Source organism: Sapajus apella, unplaced genomic scaffold (genome assembly GCF_009761245.1).
Source record: "Sapajus apella isolate SASKATOON/1434 unplaced genomic scaffold, GSC_monkey_1.0 scaffold30, whole genome shotgun sequence".
Classification (NCBI taxonomy): domain Eukaryota; kingdom Metazoa; phylum Chordata; class Mammalia; order Primates; family Cebidae; genus Sapajus; species Sapajus apella.
This window is the reverse complement of record NW_022436970.1, coordinates 18,035,220-18,054,233: the sequence shown is the minus strand read 5'-3', so window position 1 is coordinate 18,054,233 and position 19,014 is coordinate 18,035,220. Positions and strand designations below refer to the sequence as shown.

General features: G+C 36.0%; 1 protein-coding gene across 8 annotated transcripts in view; it reads left to right on the top strand.

Annotated features, from left to right (window-relative positions):
- The window catches only part of NETO1 (neuropilin and tolloid like 1), a 118,718-nt gene that overhangs the window by 61,512 nt on the left and 38,192 nt on the right, over positions 1-19,014 (top strand). For 7 of the 8 annotated variants that reach the window (XR_004273614.1, XM_032293733.1, XM_032293734.1 and 4 more), the window contains exons 5-7: positions 6,402-6,443; positions 6,523-6,689; positions 17,286-17,514. Coding sequence is in view for 7 of the 8 variants with exons in the window: in XM_032293733.1 (XP_032149624.1) it covers positions 6,402-6,443; positions 6,523-6,689; positions 17,286-17,514 (438 nt within the window). In the remaining variant the exon portion in view is untranslated. The remainder of the gene's footprint in view (positions 1-6,401; positions 6,444-6,522; positions 6,690-17,285; positions 17,515-19,014) is intronic. The other variant, XM_032293736.1, reaches the window with a different exon arrangement.

Sequence of the window (19,014 nt, the reverse complement as noted above, 5' to 3'; positions counted from 1 at the left end):
TGTGATAAATTCAGTCCTGGGTATGGTCACTTGCTATGCCCAAGCACTGTTCTAAGTCCTGGGTAGAGTGTCAAGAGACACAAAGTCCCTTGTAGCACATTTTTAGCACCAGGGACCAGTTTTGTTGGAGACAGTTTTTCCATGGGCTGGGGTTGGGATGGTTTCCAGATGATTGAAGTGTGTTACACTTATTGTGCACTTTATTTCTATCATTAGTACATAGTAATATGTGATGAAATAATTACATGACTCACCATCACGTAGAATCGTTGGGACCCCTGAGCCTGTTTCCTGCAACTAGACGTTCCTATCTGGGGGTTATGGGAGACAGCGACATCAGAAGTGTGTTGCTTATGTCCAGTCTACTCTGTGATCTTGTTTCAGTTACTGTCACTGTGGAAAGCCCTGCTTCACAAAGGATGTAGGAAATGGAAGCAGGCTTTTCAGTGTTTTCTGTGGCAGTCTCTGGATATTCTGCCTTGATTTTAATCCACAATGTACAGAGGTTTGAGGTGGTCTCAAACATACTTGTAAGGCCACCGTCATTTGCAGTCTCAAGGACTTGATCCTCTTCTAGCATGGATGAAGTCCGTTCACCTGGCTTATTCACAGATGGGTCACAAATCCATTCCTTCCCAGTTCTGGGGTCTTTTTGGTTTGGGAAGTAATGTTCAAGCTCTTCTGAAAGCTGAGATAGGTGCCTATGCACCAGCAGTGAGAAAGAAGGCCCTGGCTCAGCCTCTTTCAAAATCTCTGCTGTTTGAGAGATGTCAGAAATCCTCATGTTCATGGTCACCCCTGTAATTCCTGTGTGGCTTTGGATGCAGCCGCTTTATTTGCTGACTTGAACACAGTTGTTCTCCCTTGAAATGACAGATTGAATTAATTCAGCAGGTTGAATATGTTACGCAAGTAAGCAAGTTTTGCAACTTATTCTGTGTTACTGAAATGTGCTTCCAGGGATGACCATTTTTCTACAAGAAATCTCTGGACTGGTTCTCTTAACTCAAAAACTCTGGCCAGTGATCTATGTTTAGAAAGCCATCTCACTTCTGTGTATAAGAGAAGACATGGTGTGCTCTGCCTCCAACTCCTCAGAGCTACACAAACAGATGTGAGTTAAGGGCATGTACTTTAATGTGGTTGATAATTTCAGTCACACCCTGAAAACTGTTAAGTACGGGTGACATTTTTTGGCTAGCCAGCATAGCATTTCTATATGGTAACACAATGCATAGACACATTCAGAAGCAACCTCTTTGACCCAAGTAGGGAAACCAGAAAGCCGGTCCGTCATGGCAGCCACTCCATTAGTGTGTACACGGACACAAAAATGACTAACTCAGTTTTCTTGATTTGTAGTCATTCAAAGACTTGTAGTTCTACAGCTGTGATGTTGATTGACAATAAAAGTGCATATAACATATCCTCATGCACATCCTTCTGAAAAATACATCACACAAAAACAAATATTGTTGCCTCATTGTCAGTATTGGTAGACTTGTCAACCTGGATTGCATATGTTGGTGACTTGTTAATCCTGACAATTGTTCATCGACATCCTCTGCTACTTCATCAGTTAAACTAGTTACGGTGCTAGCTGAAAGAGGAACACATGCCGTCTTTTGAACTGTTGAATCGCAGCCTCTCCTAAAAGATCATGACAGATGTCCTTAGCAGCAGGCAGGATCAATAAGGGCTTCTTAGCTTTAGCAATGAAGTTAGCCACTAAGAATGATGCTCTCAGTGCAGACACATTTCATGAAGTGGTAGTCTTCAGCAATTTCTTCTGTTCAGTAGGTTTACTTTTTTTTTTTTTTTCTTTTGGAAAACTCTAAAGCCGTGTCTTTTAATGCAGGGTGCTTGGTCACCATGTGGCAAAGCAGTTTTGAAGGTTTTCATGGCCTCCTTGGATAGCCGATCTCCACACATTGTAAGAGTGGTCTTGGAGAATGTGAACCACCACTTGCAATGAACCTGTAATTTAAGTGGGACTCTTGATATTCTCTTTAGCTGCAGCTTTCTTTTTGTTGGCATTCTTGAGGTCTTCTGCTGTCTCATCATTGGGTCTTTCCACTTTTCAAAGAAGTTCTCCAATGACATTTATTTTTTACTCATTTTGGCTAGGCCTAGCTTGTGGGCTTACCAAAACTGTCACTGAAACAAGTGTGCAGTACGGGGAATAGGCATGGATAAATGCATTAAATAAAAGCATGGATGTGCTGTATGTGGACTAAAATAAGTGGCAGATTTTCACTTAAAACCTGCCACCAGATGCAGCAGCCCAGCTGAAGAAAATCAACTTACTTGTCACTATAAAGCCTGCCACCAGATTCAGCTTGTCACTTGCCACTCACTGATAGGGTTTTGATATGCATCTGCAAGCGATTGATTTATTATGACCTCTGTGTAGTCAAACCTCTTTGCTAATGTTAATCTGTATTTGCAGCTGCTCCCCAGTGCTAGCATCACCACCCCAGATCGTCAGGCATTAGATTCTCAAAGGGAGCGTGCAACCTAGATCCCTCAAAGGCACAGTTCACAGCTGAAGCTCCTGGGAGAATTTAATGCTGCTGCTGATCTGACGGGAGGAGGAGCTCAGGTGGTGATGTGAATGATGGGGAACTGCTGTAAATACAGATGACGCTTCCTTTGCTAGCCTGCCTCTGCTCATCGGCTGTGCAATCCACAGCTGGTTGGGGAACCCAGACTTACAGAGTTTCTTGGTTATGGAGCAGTGGAAGTGGATGGTTAGTAAAAAAAATAAACAGACGGACAGGTGCTGTGGCTTACGCCAGTATTCCCAGCACTTTGGGAGGCTTAGGAGGGTGGACCATGAGGTCAAGAGATCCAGGCCATCCTGGCCAACGTGGTGAATCCGTGTCTACTAAAAATACCAAAATTAGCTGGGTGTAGTGGTGTGCACCTATAGTCCCAGGTACTCAGAAGGCTGAGGCAGGAGAATCGCTTGAACCTGGGGGGCGGAGTTTGCAGTGAGCTGAGATTGAACCACTGCACTCCAGCCTGGTGACAGAAGAAGAATATATAAATAAGTAAAATTGTTAAATAATTGTAAATTATAATAACATGAGGAAAGTAAAATGCGAGACAGTGCTACTTTAGAGAGGATTGTCAAGCAAGGTGTTTCTGAGAATATAATATTTGAGTCAAAAACCAAAGAATGAGGAAGATCCAGCTCTCCAAAGCCAGGAGGAAGGCATTGCGGAGAGACAAAAGAACAAGTTCCTAGTACAGAGCATGGGAACAGCCAGGGGTGTTGGAGAAATGAGCTAGTGTGATCAGGGAGGAGAGAGTGGGACCAGCAACATGGAGCCAGGGACCAGGGCAAGAACTCACAGGGTGTTAAGATCCATGAAGAGTGATGGTTTTACTCTACAGGCAGTGGAAAGCCAGGAGAGTTCCACGATTTTATTTCCATGTGTAATAGCTTAGGTTGCTAGGTAGAGAACAGACTTAGGGATAGATACAGAGTAGAAGACTAGTTACCAAGTCCAGCTTTATCATGCGTCTGCCTAATAATTCATGATCTCACCCACCAGCAACTTTAACCAATCAGTCTCTTAAATTCAATTTAGGCTGTTTCAAAAAGGGAATATTGTTTATTGGTTTGCTTTTGTGGGTCACATGGCCCATCTATTATTGTGATATTAATACAAATGGACTTGTGAAAACAATTTTTTCCTAAAGTTTTGGTTTTTAAACTATCCGTGCTATCACTGTTAATACAAAGACAAAAATAAATTTTCAGTTCCTAGAACTGACATTTCTCTCAACATTGTCTGGCATGAGTCATAAAAATGACAAATGTTAGCCTTCAAACTAGAAAACAGAATATCAACTACATTCCACAAAAATTGTAGAAAACGGCACATAGGGCTGAAACATTCTAATCAAAAAGGAGATAATGAGTATTAATTATAAGTATAATTAAGCATTATTCTTAGTAGTAAGACGGATACAATGAATAACAAAAAGTCTAGATAAAAAGTCATCAAAGTTGATGGAAAAATAAGGAAGATATGGGGTACCTTCATCAATACCAGTGAAACGGCTTGATGAGAACAACCAATTTCAGCAATGCTATACAAAACATAGCTTTAATTACAAAATAGGTGTTAAATACATATGTATTGAAATAATAACTACATATCTATTGATTTAGATGAAGAAATAAATTACTAATAGGAGATATCTTGATCCAAATGGTCTATGATGTCTCCATATTTTAAGTAGAAATTGCTTTCACTTTTTTTCCCTTTTTTCTAAAAATATTTTTTAAATCGATTTTTTAAAACAGATTTTTTTATAATCGATTTTTCAAAACAGCTTTGCAAAGGAACCTGTTTCTTGTTTCAAAATGTATTAGCCATTTTAAATAGTGTCTATAATAAAATAAATCTAAATAGTTCATATGATCAGATTGTAGCATGGCCAATCCAAGCCTCTCAGTTTCAACAGATCAGTTCATGTAACTGTTTGACAAAACAGGAAAAAACAAGACCAACAACAAATTCTTTAATGAAGATAACCAAACTAACAATCAGCCTGTAGTTACAGGTTTTGCATCTCCAGGCACACAGACATAGAAAGAAACGCACTTAGATACACACATACATACCAGCACCCGTGGTCTTACTATCCATAATTAATCTCTTCCAGGAAGATGCTACTTTTTATATTGTAGTCCTGAGTTGTTGTTGCACAGCGTCTCATAAAATATTTCTAACTCTAAAAGACTTTAACTTACAGATGGTACCATGATAGTGAGAACAAATTACATTTCCCAATCATCTTTTAAATTGTATGCCAAGTTCCTTTAACATACAGTCATTGATGCCTTCACCCGCTCATAAGTCAAAGAAAGCTCAACTCAGGGTGACAAAGGCTACAAGTATATGTATTATTTGAAAAAGCAAAAAGCCCAATTTCAGGTAGACAGAAGGAATACGTTCAAGAAGTCACCATGATAGCTGTAGTTAGTAACAATATGTTCTATAATATACTTGAAAATTGCCAGAGTGTAGATTTTAAGTGTTCTTACTATGCAAGAAAATGATGGTAACATGAATTAAGACATGTGTATTAGCATGATTTAGCCATTCGACAATATACACATGTATCAAAACATCACATACCAAAACATCACATTGTACACTATAAATGTAAACAATTTTTACTTGTCAAATGGAAAAAAAGGATAAATCTTGGAGAAATACAACTCCAGAATAAGTTACTCCATAAGTATATGCAATGACTATGTATTTATTATGTAATAATTATATGTACGTAATATATACTTATGTAATCATCAAAATTTTAAATTTTTAAAAAAATAGGAATATATGTATATCAAATAAGATAATACAGTGTCTCAGTGACATCATTAATGACTTGTGGGTCTCCACCTTTCCATTCTGCTCATCATCACAGTTAGCATTTTCAACATTGTAAGTTGGCTACTTCATGATTTCACAATGTCTCGTACAAGCATGACTGCAATGTAAGCCAGAAAAAGTGGTATACACCTTGTCTGTGTTACAAGGAAGACTTTCTCAGAAACTCTCTAAAAGACTCATCTTTGTATTTCACTGGCTGCATACCTACCTCAAAATCAATTCCGGAAATGAGAATGAGATCCCCAATTTGCCTTTTAATCATTAGAAAACATCTGAGACTCATGATACAGCAGGCTTCCCCAGAAATACACAAATAAGCAGAGGACAGGTGGCTGAGCCTGGGCTTGACTAGGAGGAAGATGGGAAGAGTGGGTGTTGAGTCGACAAACTAGAATACTGAGGAATGCTTTGAAAGCTAGCATAGTATGAAATGCTGCAGATAAAGATTTGATGAAAACAGGATTGTTCAGCCAAAAAAGAGGAGTTCTAGATTTTACATCTTAATTTGTGCTTCAAATATTCTGGTTAAAAATTTTGTTACAACACGTTACAGAATATTTTGAATCAGCAAAGAGGATAGTATCTAGAAGACAGGGAAATTGCCCCAAACCTTGAATTACCTGTGGATACATTTTGCGAAAACGTCTATTCTGTGGTTATGGAGAACAGATAACATAATTAATTTAATTATTCTACCTTTGGAGTTATAGGTAATGAGTAAGCTTTTTTATTTGATAATTAGATGCAAACATGGCATTAGAAACTTCTTTAAATAGTGTTTTTTTTGTATTGAGAAAAACCTTCTAGTAATACTAAATTAACATTTCAGTCCCAACGTCATTATACACTTTTTATTTCACCATTTACTCTCCCCTAATGTGCTTTTTAAGGCAGATTTCTGGATAATTTAATGATATGTAACTCAAAACCACTGTAAGTAACAAATGTGGAATGGGACTAATTGTCTTTTTCTCAATTTTTAAGATCCTGACTTTAAGGACCTTGGAGCTTTGAAACCATTACCAGGTTGGTAAAATAGATATTTAATACTGTTCTGAAGACTTTGTTTTCTGCTATGAAATACACTTTTGGTTTATTATTCAAGCTCCATTTTTGTGTGTTTATTTGGCATTTTGTTATTTAGTGTGTGAGTTTGAGATGGGCGGTCCCGAAGGAATTGTGGAGTCTGTACAGATTATGAAGGAAGGCAAAGCCACGGCCAGCGAGGCTGTTGATTGCAAGTGGTACATCCGAGCACCTCCACGGTCCAAGGTCAGTCTTAAGATGAAAAGGACACTTGACAGCTGACATGAGAAGCGTCTATAACGTGCATTGCTTTGAAGCAACTGGACATGTCTAATCCATTTCAGAGTGCAGTCATCATAGGCTATGATTTCATTTTGGTTTTTGAGATGTAACTTGTCTTCCCTTGTCCAATCTAAATTTGATGTCATAAATAGCAATCTAGAGAGTGTGTTGAAGAAATCATGTGAAAACCTAGACATGAGACTTTAAGGTAAGTTGACCTCTCTGAAATATGGATTGAAGTGGTATGTGAGAAACATGGCTCTAAGTATAATTACACTTATGCTCTGATTGTCAATATCTGTACTTGGTTTATTTTGTAAACAAAATTATATCTGTAGAAGAAGTTGCCTGGGGCCTACAAAGTTATGAATATCTGGTATGTAAAATACAAATGCAGCAAGGGCTGATAGCAATGGTAAGACGGCCAGGGAGATCCTGTGACGACTTGAAGGACACAGGCATGACTTAGCTACCCATGAAGCTCCTTGGGATTGCTGCTATGAGAAAATGTGGGTCCAGCATTATCAAGTCCTCCATTATTTCTCATAACTTTCCAAAAATCTAGATTTTATGTTGAGCACCCTGATTTTTGAGGGTTGGTTTTAATTACAAAAATTAAAAGTATTGGTGGGGCATGGTGGCTCATTCCTGTAATTCCAGCACTTTGAGAGGCCAAGGCAGGTAGATCATGAAGTCAGGAGATCAAGACCATCCTGACCAACATGGTGAACCCCTGTCTCTACTAAAAATACAAAAATTTGCTGAGTATGGTGGCGCACGCCTGTAGTTTTAGCTAGTCAAGAGGCTGAGGCAGGAGAATCGCTTGAACCCAGGAGGTGGAGGTTGCAGTGAGCCAACATTGTGTCATTCCACTCCAGCCTGGTGACAGAGTGAGACTGTCTCACAAAATAAAATAAAATAAAATAAAATATTACATGTATTAAACTAAATCTATTGTGGGCTAGATTTGGACTCAGGCCCCCATTTTGGAAACACTTCTATAGAACAACTATGTTGATCCTGTTTATGGAAATATTTTTCACAATGCAGAGGATGAGTCATTTTGTGCTAGCAGGTGTCATAGGTCTAAGGTGTTATTTGTTCATTCTCCTGTTTTCATTTTTATTCCTCAGTTACAAACTTATAGACAAAACAATGGACTTACTAGATTTGTAGTCATCTATTTATTGGGGTTGAAACAGTGAATTATTAATTTAATTGGTTTTGTGACTCCATAATAAAGTCTCAAGCACTCTGCCAGAGACATGGAAAAGCATGCCAGGCCCTGTGCTCAGATGTTTCAGTTTAGTTCTCAGACAAATATGTAACAGAATAATTTAAGCAGTAAGGTTAGATACAACAGAGAGAGAGAAAAGACCCCTTATACAAGATAGGGTAAGTCAAAGGTAGAAGGGTACAGCTGTCAGGGTCCTGGTGAATCTTAATAAGAAGTGTTGTGCCAGGTAGACAAGGTGAGAAGGCGCTCCAGGCAGAGGGAATAACGTCTATAAAGTCATGGAATCACAAGAGAGAAGAGAGTAAGTTTTTTCAGGAATTAATATAATTGCACGTGACCAAATGAAAGCATGGATAGGGAGGTGGTGTCGATTCCTTAACCTAAAGTGTTCTCTAAGCCTCTTTAAAGAACTCAGACTTCATTCTGAGTGCTTTTGTGATATATGGAAAAACAAAGCAGAAAAGTGATATGAACAGGTTTGCATTTTAGGAACATTGCTTTTTCCTGCAAAGAAGCGACTGAGGAGTGAACACTGCAAGGAGAAGAGCAAGTGGGAAGCTGTGGCTGTAATCCCAGTGTTGGAAACTAGGCCATGGTGAGCAAACATGAGGGAAATACTAGAGAGAGAGAGGATCAAATTTGGTGACTGGATATTTAGGCCGAGGGAAAAAGAAGAGCCACTTTTTTTTTCTTTTTAGAGACAGAGTCTCATTCTTTCTCCCAGGTTGTAGTGCAGTGGCGCAGTCTTGGCTCACTGCAACTTCTGCCTCCCGGGTTCAAGCAATTCTCCAGCCTCAGGAATTACAGGTGTCTGCCACCATACCTGGCTAATTTTTTTTTTTTTCATACTTTTAGTAGAGACAGCGTTTTGCCATCTTGGCCAGGCTAGTCTCGAACTCCTATCTCAGGTGGTCTGCGGTCTGCCCTCTTCGGCCTCTCAGAGTGCTAGGATTGCAGGCATGATTCATCACTCCCAGTGAAGAGCTATTTTTGAGGGCACTGGTCTTTCTTCACTTGATTTTTCCTTGAATATGTCTCCAGAGTTTGCATATGAAATGGAAATGTGGCACCTTTCCCCCAACTTTCAGTTACAGAGATTCAGAGATCATGCTCGAGCTTCCAGCCTTGTTGCTTGCGTTTCTCTTTGCCTCTGAACAAATCTTAGAGAAAGTTAATTGCATTATGAAGAAAGACAGTTATTTTTCTTTTTTTTTAAGTGAAAATCGATTGCTCACACAAAACCGTAAAAATCCACTACGTGTATAACAAGAGAGCTAGATTGAAGTTTATTTTGCTGTTTTCATAAAACGTGGATTCACATGCAAGGGCTATTTATTTTTCTTAAACTCTACAAATGAAAGATTTTTAAAGACATTTTAAAAAATAGAGTGATATGTGCCACACCTTACTGTCATAACTGGTACTTTTGTCACTACAATCTTAAAGAGAAGGGTTTCATGATAGTGTAAATGCACACCCTTTTCTTCCAGCTGGTAAATAGACTGTCTTTTGTACAATCTCAGAGCAACAATAAACAATGTACCTGTCTGTTATAGAATTTGGCATTCTGTGACCCAAAGGGGAAGCTGCCTGCAGAGCTGGACAAAGATGGCTCTATTGTAACAGGCTTTCTCTGTTAAATTAAAGGTTAGGGGATAGGAAGTGGCTTTGAATACTGTGGAGAAAAGCAAGAACTGGAGATTACTGCCTATGTGGACTTTCTATTTTTACAGAGTTCCTAGCAGCTTATGAGAATAGACTATCAAAGCGCAAGTTATACTTGAAATAGCTTGGGGTGAACATTTGAATGACACCTGCTGACTAAACCATATTGCACAAGGAAAGTGCTGAATAGTTTACGAGGGCTCTATTAACATGTATACACATTATTTACTACTTTTCAGGCTTTTGACAAACAGAAAATATAATATCCGATGTCTCCTTTATTAAAGGATATTAATCTAGATGGTCCCCTTTAATTAGAATGTGATTAATCCAGATTTTTTAGAATTTGGAAAACCAGAGGCAGAAACAACCTTGTTACTGACTAGATCATTTAAAAGATGAATAAACTGAGTCAGGATAATGAAATTCAATATGAGTTAACAAGGAAATGTAGATATATGCCTCTCTGAGCAAATATTATGAGGTCTAATTCAGATTCTGGTCTGGAAAACAGCCATCAGAATGAAATGATGGGAGACAGAATCATGGTAACTATTAATTTCACGAAGGTTGGACCAGATTTATCTCCAGATATCCAGTGCCAAGCACAATGTCTGTTAATCAATTAAAATTCATAGAATAAATAGATTATTTCTAAAAGAAAGGAGGCGGTAGCAATCTTCAAACATTTGAGGAACTGTCACATGAAACAGGAATAACAATCTGCAGGAGTAAGGCCTTTAAGTACTGCAGTTTATTTGAACATTTGAAACTGGAGAAACAGCTTTTAATGTAACACAGAGAAAAGCCTTTTATTTTAATGACAAAGATTGAATGAGATTTTACAGGGGGAATCCAAGCAAAGTCTGGCAGAGATTTTGTATAACAGTTAAAAGTCAAGTAATATTTTGGCACAAATAACATGAAAGTCCTCTGAAAACCAAAATTTAATGAATCTATGATAAGTGACTTGCCCACAAGCTTGGCTATTTAGCAGCAGATCTTGAGCAAGATTAGCATCTCCCAATTCCTGGTCCCGTTTGCTCTCACAAAACCACATTCTTTGAGGAAATGATCACAGTTTTTTAAAATTAATTTTAAAATCTTTAAAAATTTTATTTAAATTGACCAATAGTACTTGTTTATGTTTATCAAGTACAGCATGATGTTTCCATTATGGAATGACTAAATCAAGCTAATTAACAAATGTCACTTCATATTTTTATTATTTACTAGGACAGGATAAGGGACAGAGTCAAAAGATGTATGAAAATACATAAATGAAGGTAATTCAATGTTGAATGTTTTGGGATAATAAAACTCTAGCTTCTACTGTTTGCCCATCATTTCATGCTTAAAGTTGGCTCTTAATTTGTTGTTAACTAATTCAAAAATATTTTTGTTCAAATTAAAATAAAAATATAAAAATTTGACAAAAATAAGTCTTTTATAGTAAAGTTGTGATAAAAGTGTTGAAGTTATTTATATGATAAACATAAGTTTTCAGCTACAATTCTTGGGATTGTGAATATGATAAATTTGCCTATGTGATTAAGTTTACCAGTCAGGTGACTTTGAATTAATAAAAAGATAGATTATCCAGGTCATCCTAATAAAATCACACGAGCCCTTTAAAAGCAGAGCAGATTCTTTGGATGTGAATGAAAAGGGGAAGTAAGAGAATCAGGGGACTAAGAAATGTGTTCTGGGAGTGAGGGTGACCCCAGTAAGCAGTCTTCCAGAAAATGGAGACCTTTGTCCTAGAACTGTGGGAAACTGGATTTTTAGCCTCATCTGCCCTCACCAAAGAACCCACTACTTTCACCGTACAAGACTATTAATAGTAGATGGTAATCGGGTGTTATTTAAAGCTGCTAAAATTGCGGTGATTTGTATGGAACAATAGAATATTAAAGCAATAAACCAAGTGTAATAACTTTAATTGACTACAAAGATAAGCATTAAGGTGTCTGAAGATTGAGTCTGCTTTTATCTCCAAAAAGTAAGAATAAAATTTGGAACACAAAGGAAAAATTTTAAATAGCTAACTACCAAAAAATTGTTCAGTTTAATTTTTTTAAATGTGTCAATTTTTTACTCTCATATTTTAGACAGCTACTCAGGTGGACTTGTTTATATGGGCCAGAAAATCATTTTTTGTTATATCAGGAATTGGTTGTGCTGTGGACATGCGTGTGTGTCTGTGTGCCTGTGTGTTATTATCTCATAAAGCATTAAGATGTTCGTGGTTCCTTCTCCAAACTGATACCCTCCAAATGGAATATTCTACATAAGTTTATAAACCTGACATGTCTGGTCAATAAAATAGAAATTGTGAAGTCCTTGGCTACGTACTTTATAGAATATGATTTTATTTACAAAAGTGTCTAGTCCTATTGAAACCATGTACAGCATTTCTCAGACTGTGACATATTTAATTTTTACTTATTATGGAGAAAACTGTTCTGGCAAGTCTTAAATAATTGCCTCAAATAATGTGTATTTTCTGTATATCATTTTGACATGAGGGGACAGACCTGGTTGAGCAGTTGGTATTAAATTTTGTGAATATATTATTTAGTAAATTGTTAGCTAGATTTATTTGCTTTGCATATAAAAAGGGGTTCTGCTTTCCATGTTATTTGAAAAATAGATATTACTAGAAATTATTTACGTGTTCTGAAGTTTTCCATGTCCTGGTCACTAAATTATCTTGTCAGCCCCAACTCTTTATGATAGATTAAAAAGAATGCACCAAAATGATTCACTGAGAAGTGATGATAATCTATTTTACTAGAGTTATATATTATGTTTATCGTTTTCTCTTTTTTCAATAAGTGACTAGAGAGCTTTCTGTAGTTTTCTACATTAAATAATTCTTTCTGTTGGTATTGTTGTGGTACTAGATTTAAGCTAATGAGACAGTCATTCAAATCATACTGTATAGAGAGATTTTATTTGACATATACTAGAGTTAGTATGGGAAAACTTGATCACTTTTTCTGGATAAAGGAATTTGGCTTTTGTACTGAAAGCTCTGGATCCAGTAAAGTATATTTTCTTTTTCTATATGGTAAAAAATCATTGCAGTCAGTAGATCTTAGGTGAGCATTACTGAATGCTTCAGAAGTAATTACTTAGGATCTAATGACTGCAATGATTAACTTACTCTCTAAATAGTGTTCTATTTAGTAAGAATGTCCTTTAAATATAGAAGATACTTAGGTAACAGTGATTACACTTCACGTACAAATGCAAGTCCATCATCTCATATGGAAAAAATGGAACTGTTAAATGAAAAAAAAATAGGGGCAATATGCAAATTGACTTCATAACTATAACAGTATTCTTATATAAAATATTTCTATTTTTAAAGAATTTTAAACAGCCATTTATTTCTGAGGGACACGTTTATTTTCTATAAACTTTATTTATATCTTGATAGTCAACATCTTTTCTAACTCATTTAGGAAACAGGAATAGTTTTGCTCTGCGTTCTTATTGATTACTCATTTTGTTTTAGTTTGTTTTCTTTAAGATTATAATGTTCTTTCTGGGCTATAAGTCTGTGAGCATTTAAGAACATTACATAAGGCTGCATAATGTGGTGAGTATCCAAGTGTTACACAGATCTGACTTCAGTAGCAGTCCATTACTTAAATGACATTACTGTATCACTTCAAGAAAGTTACCTAATTTTTATACACTTCATTTCTCTTCTTCTTAAATGATTTTAACAAGTATCTATTGTTGTTGAGAGATTTGAAATAATGTGTTAGCAGTGTCTTAAACTATGGTTGGTAAAACACACAAATTTTCTTTTCCTAACAGTCAATTCGTATTTTAAGGTGTGTTTCTACATGCAGTGTTAAGTATTTTTTTTATTGTACTTTAGGTTCTGGGGTACATGTGCAGACCATGCAGGATTGTTGCATAGGCACATACATGGCAATGTGGTTTGCTGCCTACATCCCCCCGTCACCTAGATCTGGAATTTCTCCCCATGTTTTGTTGAAACACGCTGAGCCACTGAAACGTTTCAACCTGAAAATATCAAGTGGTCAAACAGGTTTTTGAGTTGGCCAAACAACCATTTAAATATTTTTCATTCTGTGGGCGTAGTACTTGGTTTCTATAACTTTGTGAGGATATTGGGAGAGAGGCATCATTTTGTATTACACACCCTAATTTGTGTTCTCCTGCATGTGGCAATGTTTATTTCCAATTATCATTTCATATTTTTTGAGAGCTGATAAACTTGTTTAATTTATTGCATAACATTTTAGAGTGTAAGTATATATTTGACTTCTTGCTCTATTTAACAAATTTGTATAATACGTAGATTTTAGCTTTTATTTTTATAGTGTTTTCAGCTTGTTTACTTTTAGTCAAAACCGAGCAATGTGACCTAGTGAAAAGAACCTTAAAACTAGAGTTTAAAGTTTAATCTTTTTTAAGATTAATTCACATTAATTCACTTATGATCCTGGAGCAAGTTATTTCTTTTTCTTCTTTACTCCAGCTTTCAATAAAGGTCACCTGAAAAAAAAAATTTCTTTTAAAAAAAGTCTTGTTGACATTTAAAAAACAAATGAGTTAGTGTAAATTTGGAAGTTTAACATTTTTAGATGCATATATACCTTCTTAAACTGGATATTTCTAAAGTTCTCTGAATAATTTTAGAAATGTAATATTGTGTTGGGAGGAGGAATCACAGATGGACTGCATGAGTAATATCTGAGTTTTTGATAAAATAAAGCAATAACCTGGGCTTACAGAAAATGAAGGCTTCGTTGGGGCATATGTCTCTCATCAGGCTGTAGCAATGACAGGTAATTTAAATCAGTGTCAAAGTATTTGGAAATTTTAGAATGGCTTCCAACTACAATGCTACAAATTGCTAGTATACGAAAATTTGCACTACCATACAAAGTATCCTACAACTCAAGTGTTTTCCACTGTGGTTCAGTTTTATTCCTTTGTCCATATTTCTCTAATTCATTTTGTTCTTTCTCATCAAATTATGTCAAGATTTCCTCATTTAGAACTTCACATTTTATTTTTTAGCATCTTACAGATCTGCAGCATTTTGTCTTATCCTTTTATGTCATAAGTTAGATCTATATTATATCTTGTTTTGAGAATTATTGCATGTAATTTCCTCTGTATATAACAAAATAAGACTATTTTATGTAATTATTATTTATAACACGTAAATGTCTGTCATATAGGTGCCCAATAAATATTTCATGAATGCTAAACAAATGAAGTCAATAAAAAAATGAAACTACCAGTTAATTAATCATCCACAAATATTTCTGGAGCATTTACTATGTATAAAATATGTGTTAATGCTTAGAATACAAAAATATATACCACTGCTTCAGCTTTTCAGGAACATAAGTTTATTAGAAGGGTCATATAACCTGTAACTATAGCTTTACGTATGTTCTAAATCAGATGGGCGTGGTGGCTTATGCCTGTATCTCAGCACTTTGGGAGGCCAAGGCAGGTGGATCACAAGGTCAGGAGTTCCAGACCAGACTGGCCAATATGGTGAAACTCTGTCTCTACAAAAAAAAAAAAAAAAAACAAAAAGTAGCCAGGCATGGCAGCTGGCACCTGTAGTCCCAGCTACTTGTGAGATGAAGCAGGAGAATCGCTTGAATGCAGGAGGCAGAGATTGCAGCGAGCCAAGATTGTGACACTGCACTCCAGCCTGGTGACAGAGCAAGACTCTGTCTCAGGAAGAAAAAAAAAGTTCAAAATAACATAGAGGCTATAGAGATTGGCGAGTGGGAGCAGTGAAAACGTTTCACTGAACATGTAACAGTTGAACTAACTCTTGACAAATTAGGAAAAAAGTTCCTAGACAGAAGATAGAGAATCAAGATAATGTCATGTTCATAAAGGGTAACGTTTTTGTAAATAATTATAGTGTTGACAGATAAGGAAGATGTAAATTTCCTATTTGATGTTTTTAGACTTTAAAAAAAATTATATACCAGTTACAAATTTTAGCTAAAATACTGTGAGTATTAGATTTGTTTCTTAGAAATATAACTTTGGCAGGAGTAAACTAGTTTTTATTAGAGTACACTTTGGGGGTGTGAGGAGAATCTGTACCTTGCAACTACCCAAGCTGGGCAGGAGACTGTTGAAATATTATATATGTGTGAATGGAAGTGGAAAACAACTTGCTTAAAGGTGAAATTGTCAGGAACTGGTACCCCATTGAGTAAGAACATTGAGGACAAGAAATACATTTTCACTAATTTAAATAGTGAAATTATAAAATTTAGTGTAGACATACTGGATCTGGAAGAAGTTGTCTTATGAGTTTCACATTTTATGAAATAAGAAAAAATTAATACAGAATGATGAAAGAGATGGATGTTTGATTGAATGCCATGTCTTTAGTTTATATTCATGCTAAATTAAGAGCAGTGCATTTAAGAGGAAATAGCGTGTAGGCATCCGTATTAAAATAAAATTAATCTGTATGAATGATGTGTCTTCATGAGGAAATCACTCTAGGTATCCATCTCACAGTGCGTGGGTCCTTTTGCTTTATATAATTGCCACTCTTTGACGTTGTATCTTAGTGTTATGGTTTAATTGACACACATTTTCAGCACGGGCCGTCACTTTTTTTCGTTCTCCGTGATATCCACAGTGCCTTGAATAGTGTCTGCAGCAATCACAGGCCAACCTGTGGATGCCACTGAATCGATGGATGCATGAGCAAATGATTTCTTTATAGACTTGTATTTGGTTGAATGAATTACTTGTGGTTTTCAATGCACATTAGTGAAGAGTCGAATGATGTCTGTTGATTGAAAAGTAGTACACCTAAAGCAGCATAACATTGTGAAAGAATTGTGGACTAGGAAGTTAGAGGATCCTCACATTTAATTTTCCATTTATACCATCCGAGTTTCTTCATCTGAATATGACAATAAAATAGGCCACTTTATAGAGTTGTTGGAAGTATTACAAAATAACATACAAAGCAGGTCGCACAGTACTTTTTACCCGTTAAATCCTTATTTTTATTTGTGTAACTTAGCTAAACAGCTTGTCTATGTGTGGCATGAATGGTCAGAGACTAGCTTGGCCCTTTTTATAAAAAAGTTATACTTCACCTCAAAAATGAATCTGTGTATTTCTGTTAAATAATTTAGTTAAACAAATCAGAGGCAGTCTTTCAGTATCATTTTTGCTTTGCTTTGTTATTAATAAAAGTGGTGTATTTTTGTACATTTTTGGAACTAAAAGGAAGCCATGGAACAGAAATGTATCAGGAATATTTAAAATGCATTTTGCTAATCAAAAAAAAAAAACAGTGTATAAGCAGGGAAAACTAATAACTGATTTCAAATAAGTTATGAGGAAACATAAAGCTCATTTGGATAAAAATACTCAGCTCTAGAAAACGGTGCATTTAAATAAAGAAAGGATAATAGCATTTGAAAAAAAAATATGAAACACAATTTGTTCTTATTGTACATCTTCCTTCTATTCACAAGGAAAAAATAATAAGATTGATTGCAATCAAGATTGTCTTGTGAGACTGAATAAGAGAAAAGAAGGTCTGGTACTTACTGATGTACATTCACATTTTGATACGGGGAAAATATTTTATTTTTGTTTTATAGATTTACTTGCGATTCTTGGATTATGAGATGCAGAATTCAAATGAATGCAAGAGAAATTTTGTGGCTGTGTATGATGGAAGCAGTTCCGTGGAGGATTTGAAAGCTAAGTTCTGTAGCACCGTGGCTAATGATGTCATGCTACGCACAGGTCTTGGGGTGATCCGCATGTGGGCAGATGAGGGCAGTCGAAACAGCCGATTTCAGATGCTCTTCACATCCTTTCAAGAACGTAAGATTCTCTGCACTTGACTGTTTGTCCTTCATATATGCCATATAATGCCAGTTTCACAAGCCGTTGATGGTATTTTCTTCACACAGTTTGAGCACAGCAGGCTATTCTCTAATACACTGTTTAAACCACTACGATTCCCTTTTCTCATTTTGATCCATTGATGGGAGAGAGTTACATATTACATTTTGCTTACTTATTTCAACGTATGCATCATAGCCTTAAGATAGTTCCCGCTATTCAGCTGGGAAATGATGAATTTTGTTTGTCTTTGGTTTAGCTCTTAGGAAGCATATGGAACTGACGCAGCAGCTTCTGATGAAGTTTGGGTTTAAATTAAAAAAAAAAAAACCTGCATAAAAATATTTGATAGGTTCTTTTTAGTAAGCTTCTCTTACAGTCCCATTCATTTCAAGTAGGTTTGTGACTTCGGAGTTCCAATTAAAGTAGGTGCGGAGAGAGAATTGCTTTGGTGGACAGTAAATAGGAAAAGTTTCTGAAAATATTTAAAACAGCACAATCGGTGATATCCACAGTCAAGTGCAAATCACAGAAACTTTAGAAAATTATATTATAATAAATTATGAGTTGTATTAACAGATATATTTTGAATATTTGTTAGAAACCCTGAATATTTCGTTTGTTACAAATGTATGCAAATAAAAAATAATTCTGAGAAATTTAGCTTTAAGAAATAAGTGCCTTGTGACATGAACAGACACTTTGAAAAGAACAGACACTGTGAAAAGAAACATTCATGTGGCCAACACACATATAAAAATGTTCACCATCACTAATTATTAGAGAAATCCAAGTCAAAACCGCAGTGAGAAACCATCTCACACCAGTCAGAATACCTGTTAGTGAAAGTCAAACAATAACAGATGCTGGTGAGGTAGAGGAAAAAAGGGGAACACTTAGGTACTGCAGGTGGGAATGTAAACTCGTTCAGCCACTATGGAAAGCAGTTTGGCAATTTTTCAGAGAACTTAAAACAGAATCATCATTTGACCCAACAATCTCAATACTGAGTATAAATTGTTCTGCCATAAAGACATGTGCATGTGTGTGTTCATCACAGCACTGTTCCCAAATTATTCCCATAGCAGAGGAATGGAATGAAATGAGATGCCGATCCATGTTAGACTGCACAAAGAAAATGTGATACATATATACTGTGGAATACCATGTAGCCATAGGAAAAAAATGATATCATGTACTTTTCAGCAACATGGATGGATCTGGAGGCCATTATCCTTAGCAGCCTAATATAGTAACAGAAAATTAAATACCACATTTTCTCAACTATAAATGAGAGCTAAACATTGAGTACATATGGACACAAAAAAGGGAACAACAGGCTTCAGAACCTACTTGAGGGTGGAGGTTGGGAAAAGAGTGAGAATCATAGTATTTCTATTGGTTATAATGCTTATTACATGGATGATGAAATGATTTTTTAGACCAATCTCCCATGACACACGTTTTACCTATATAATA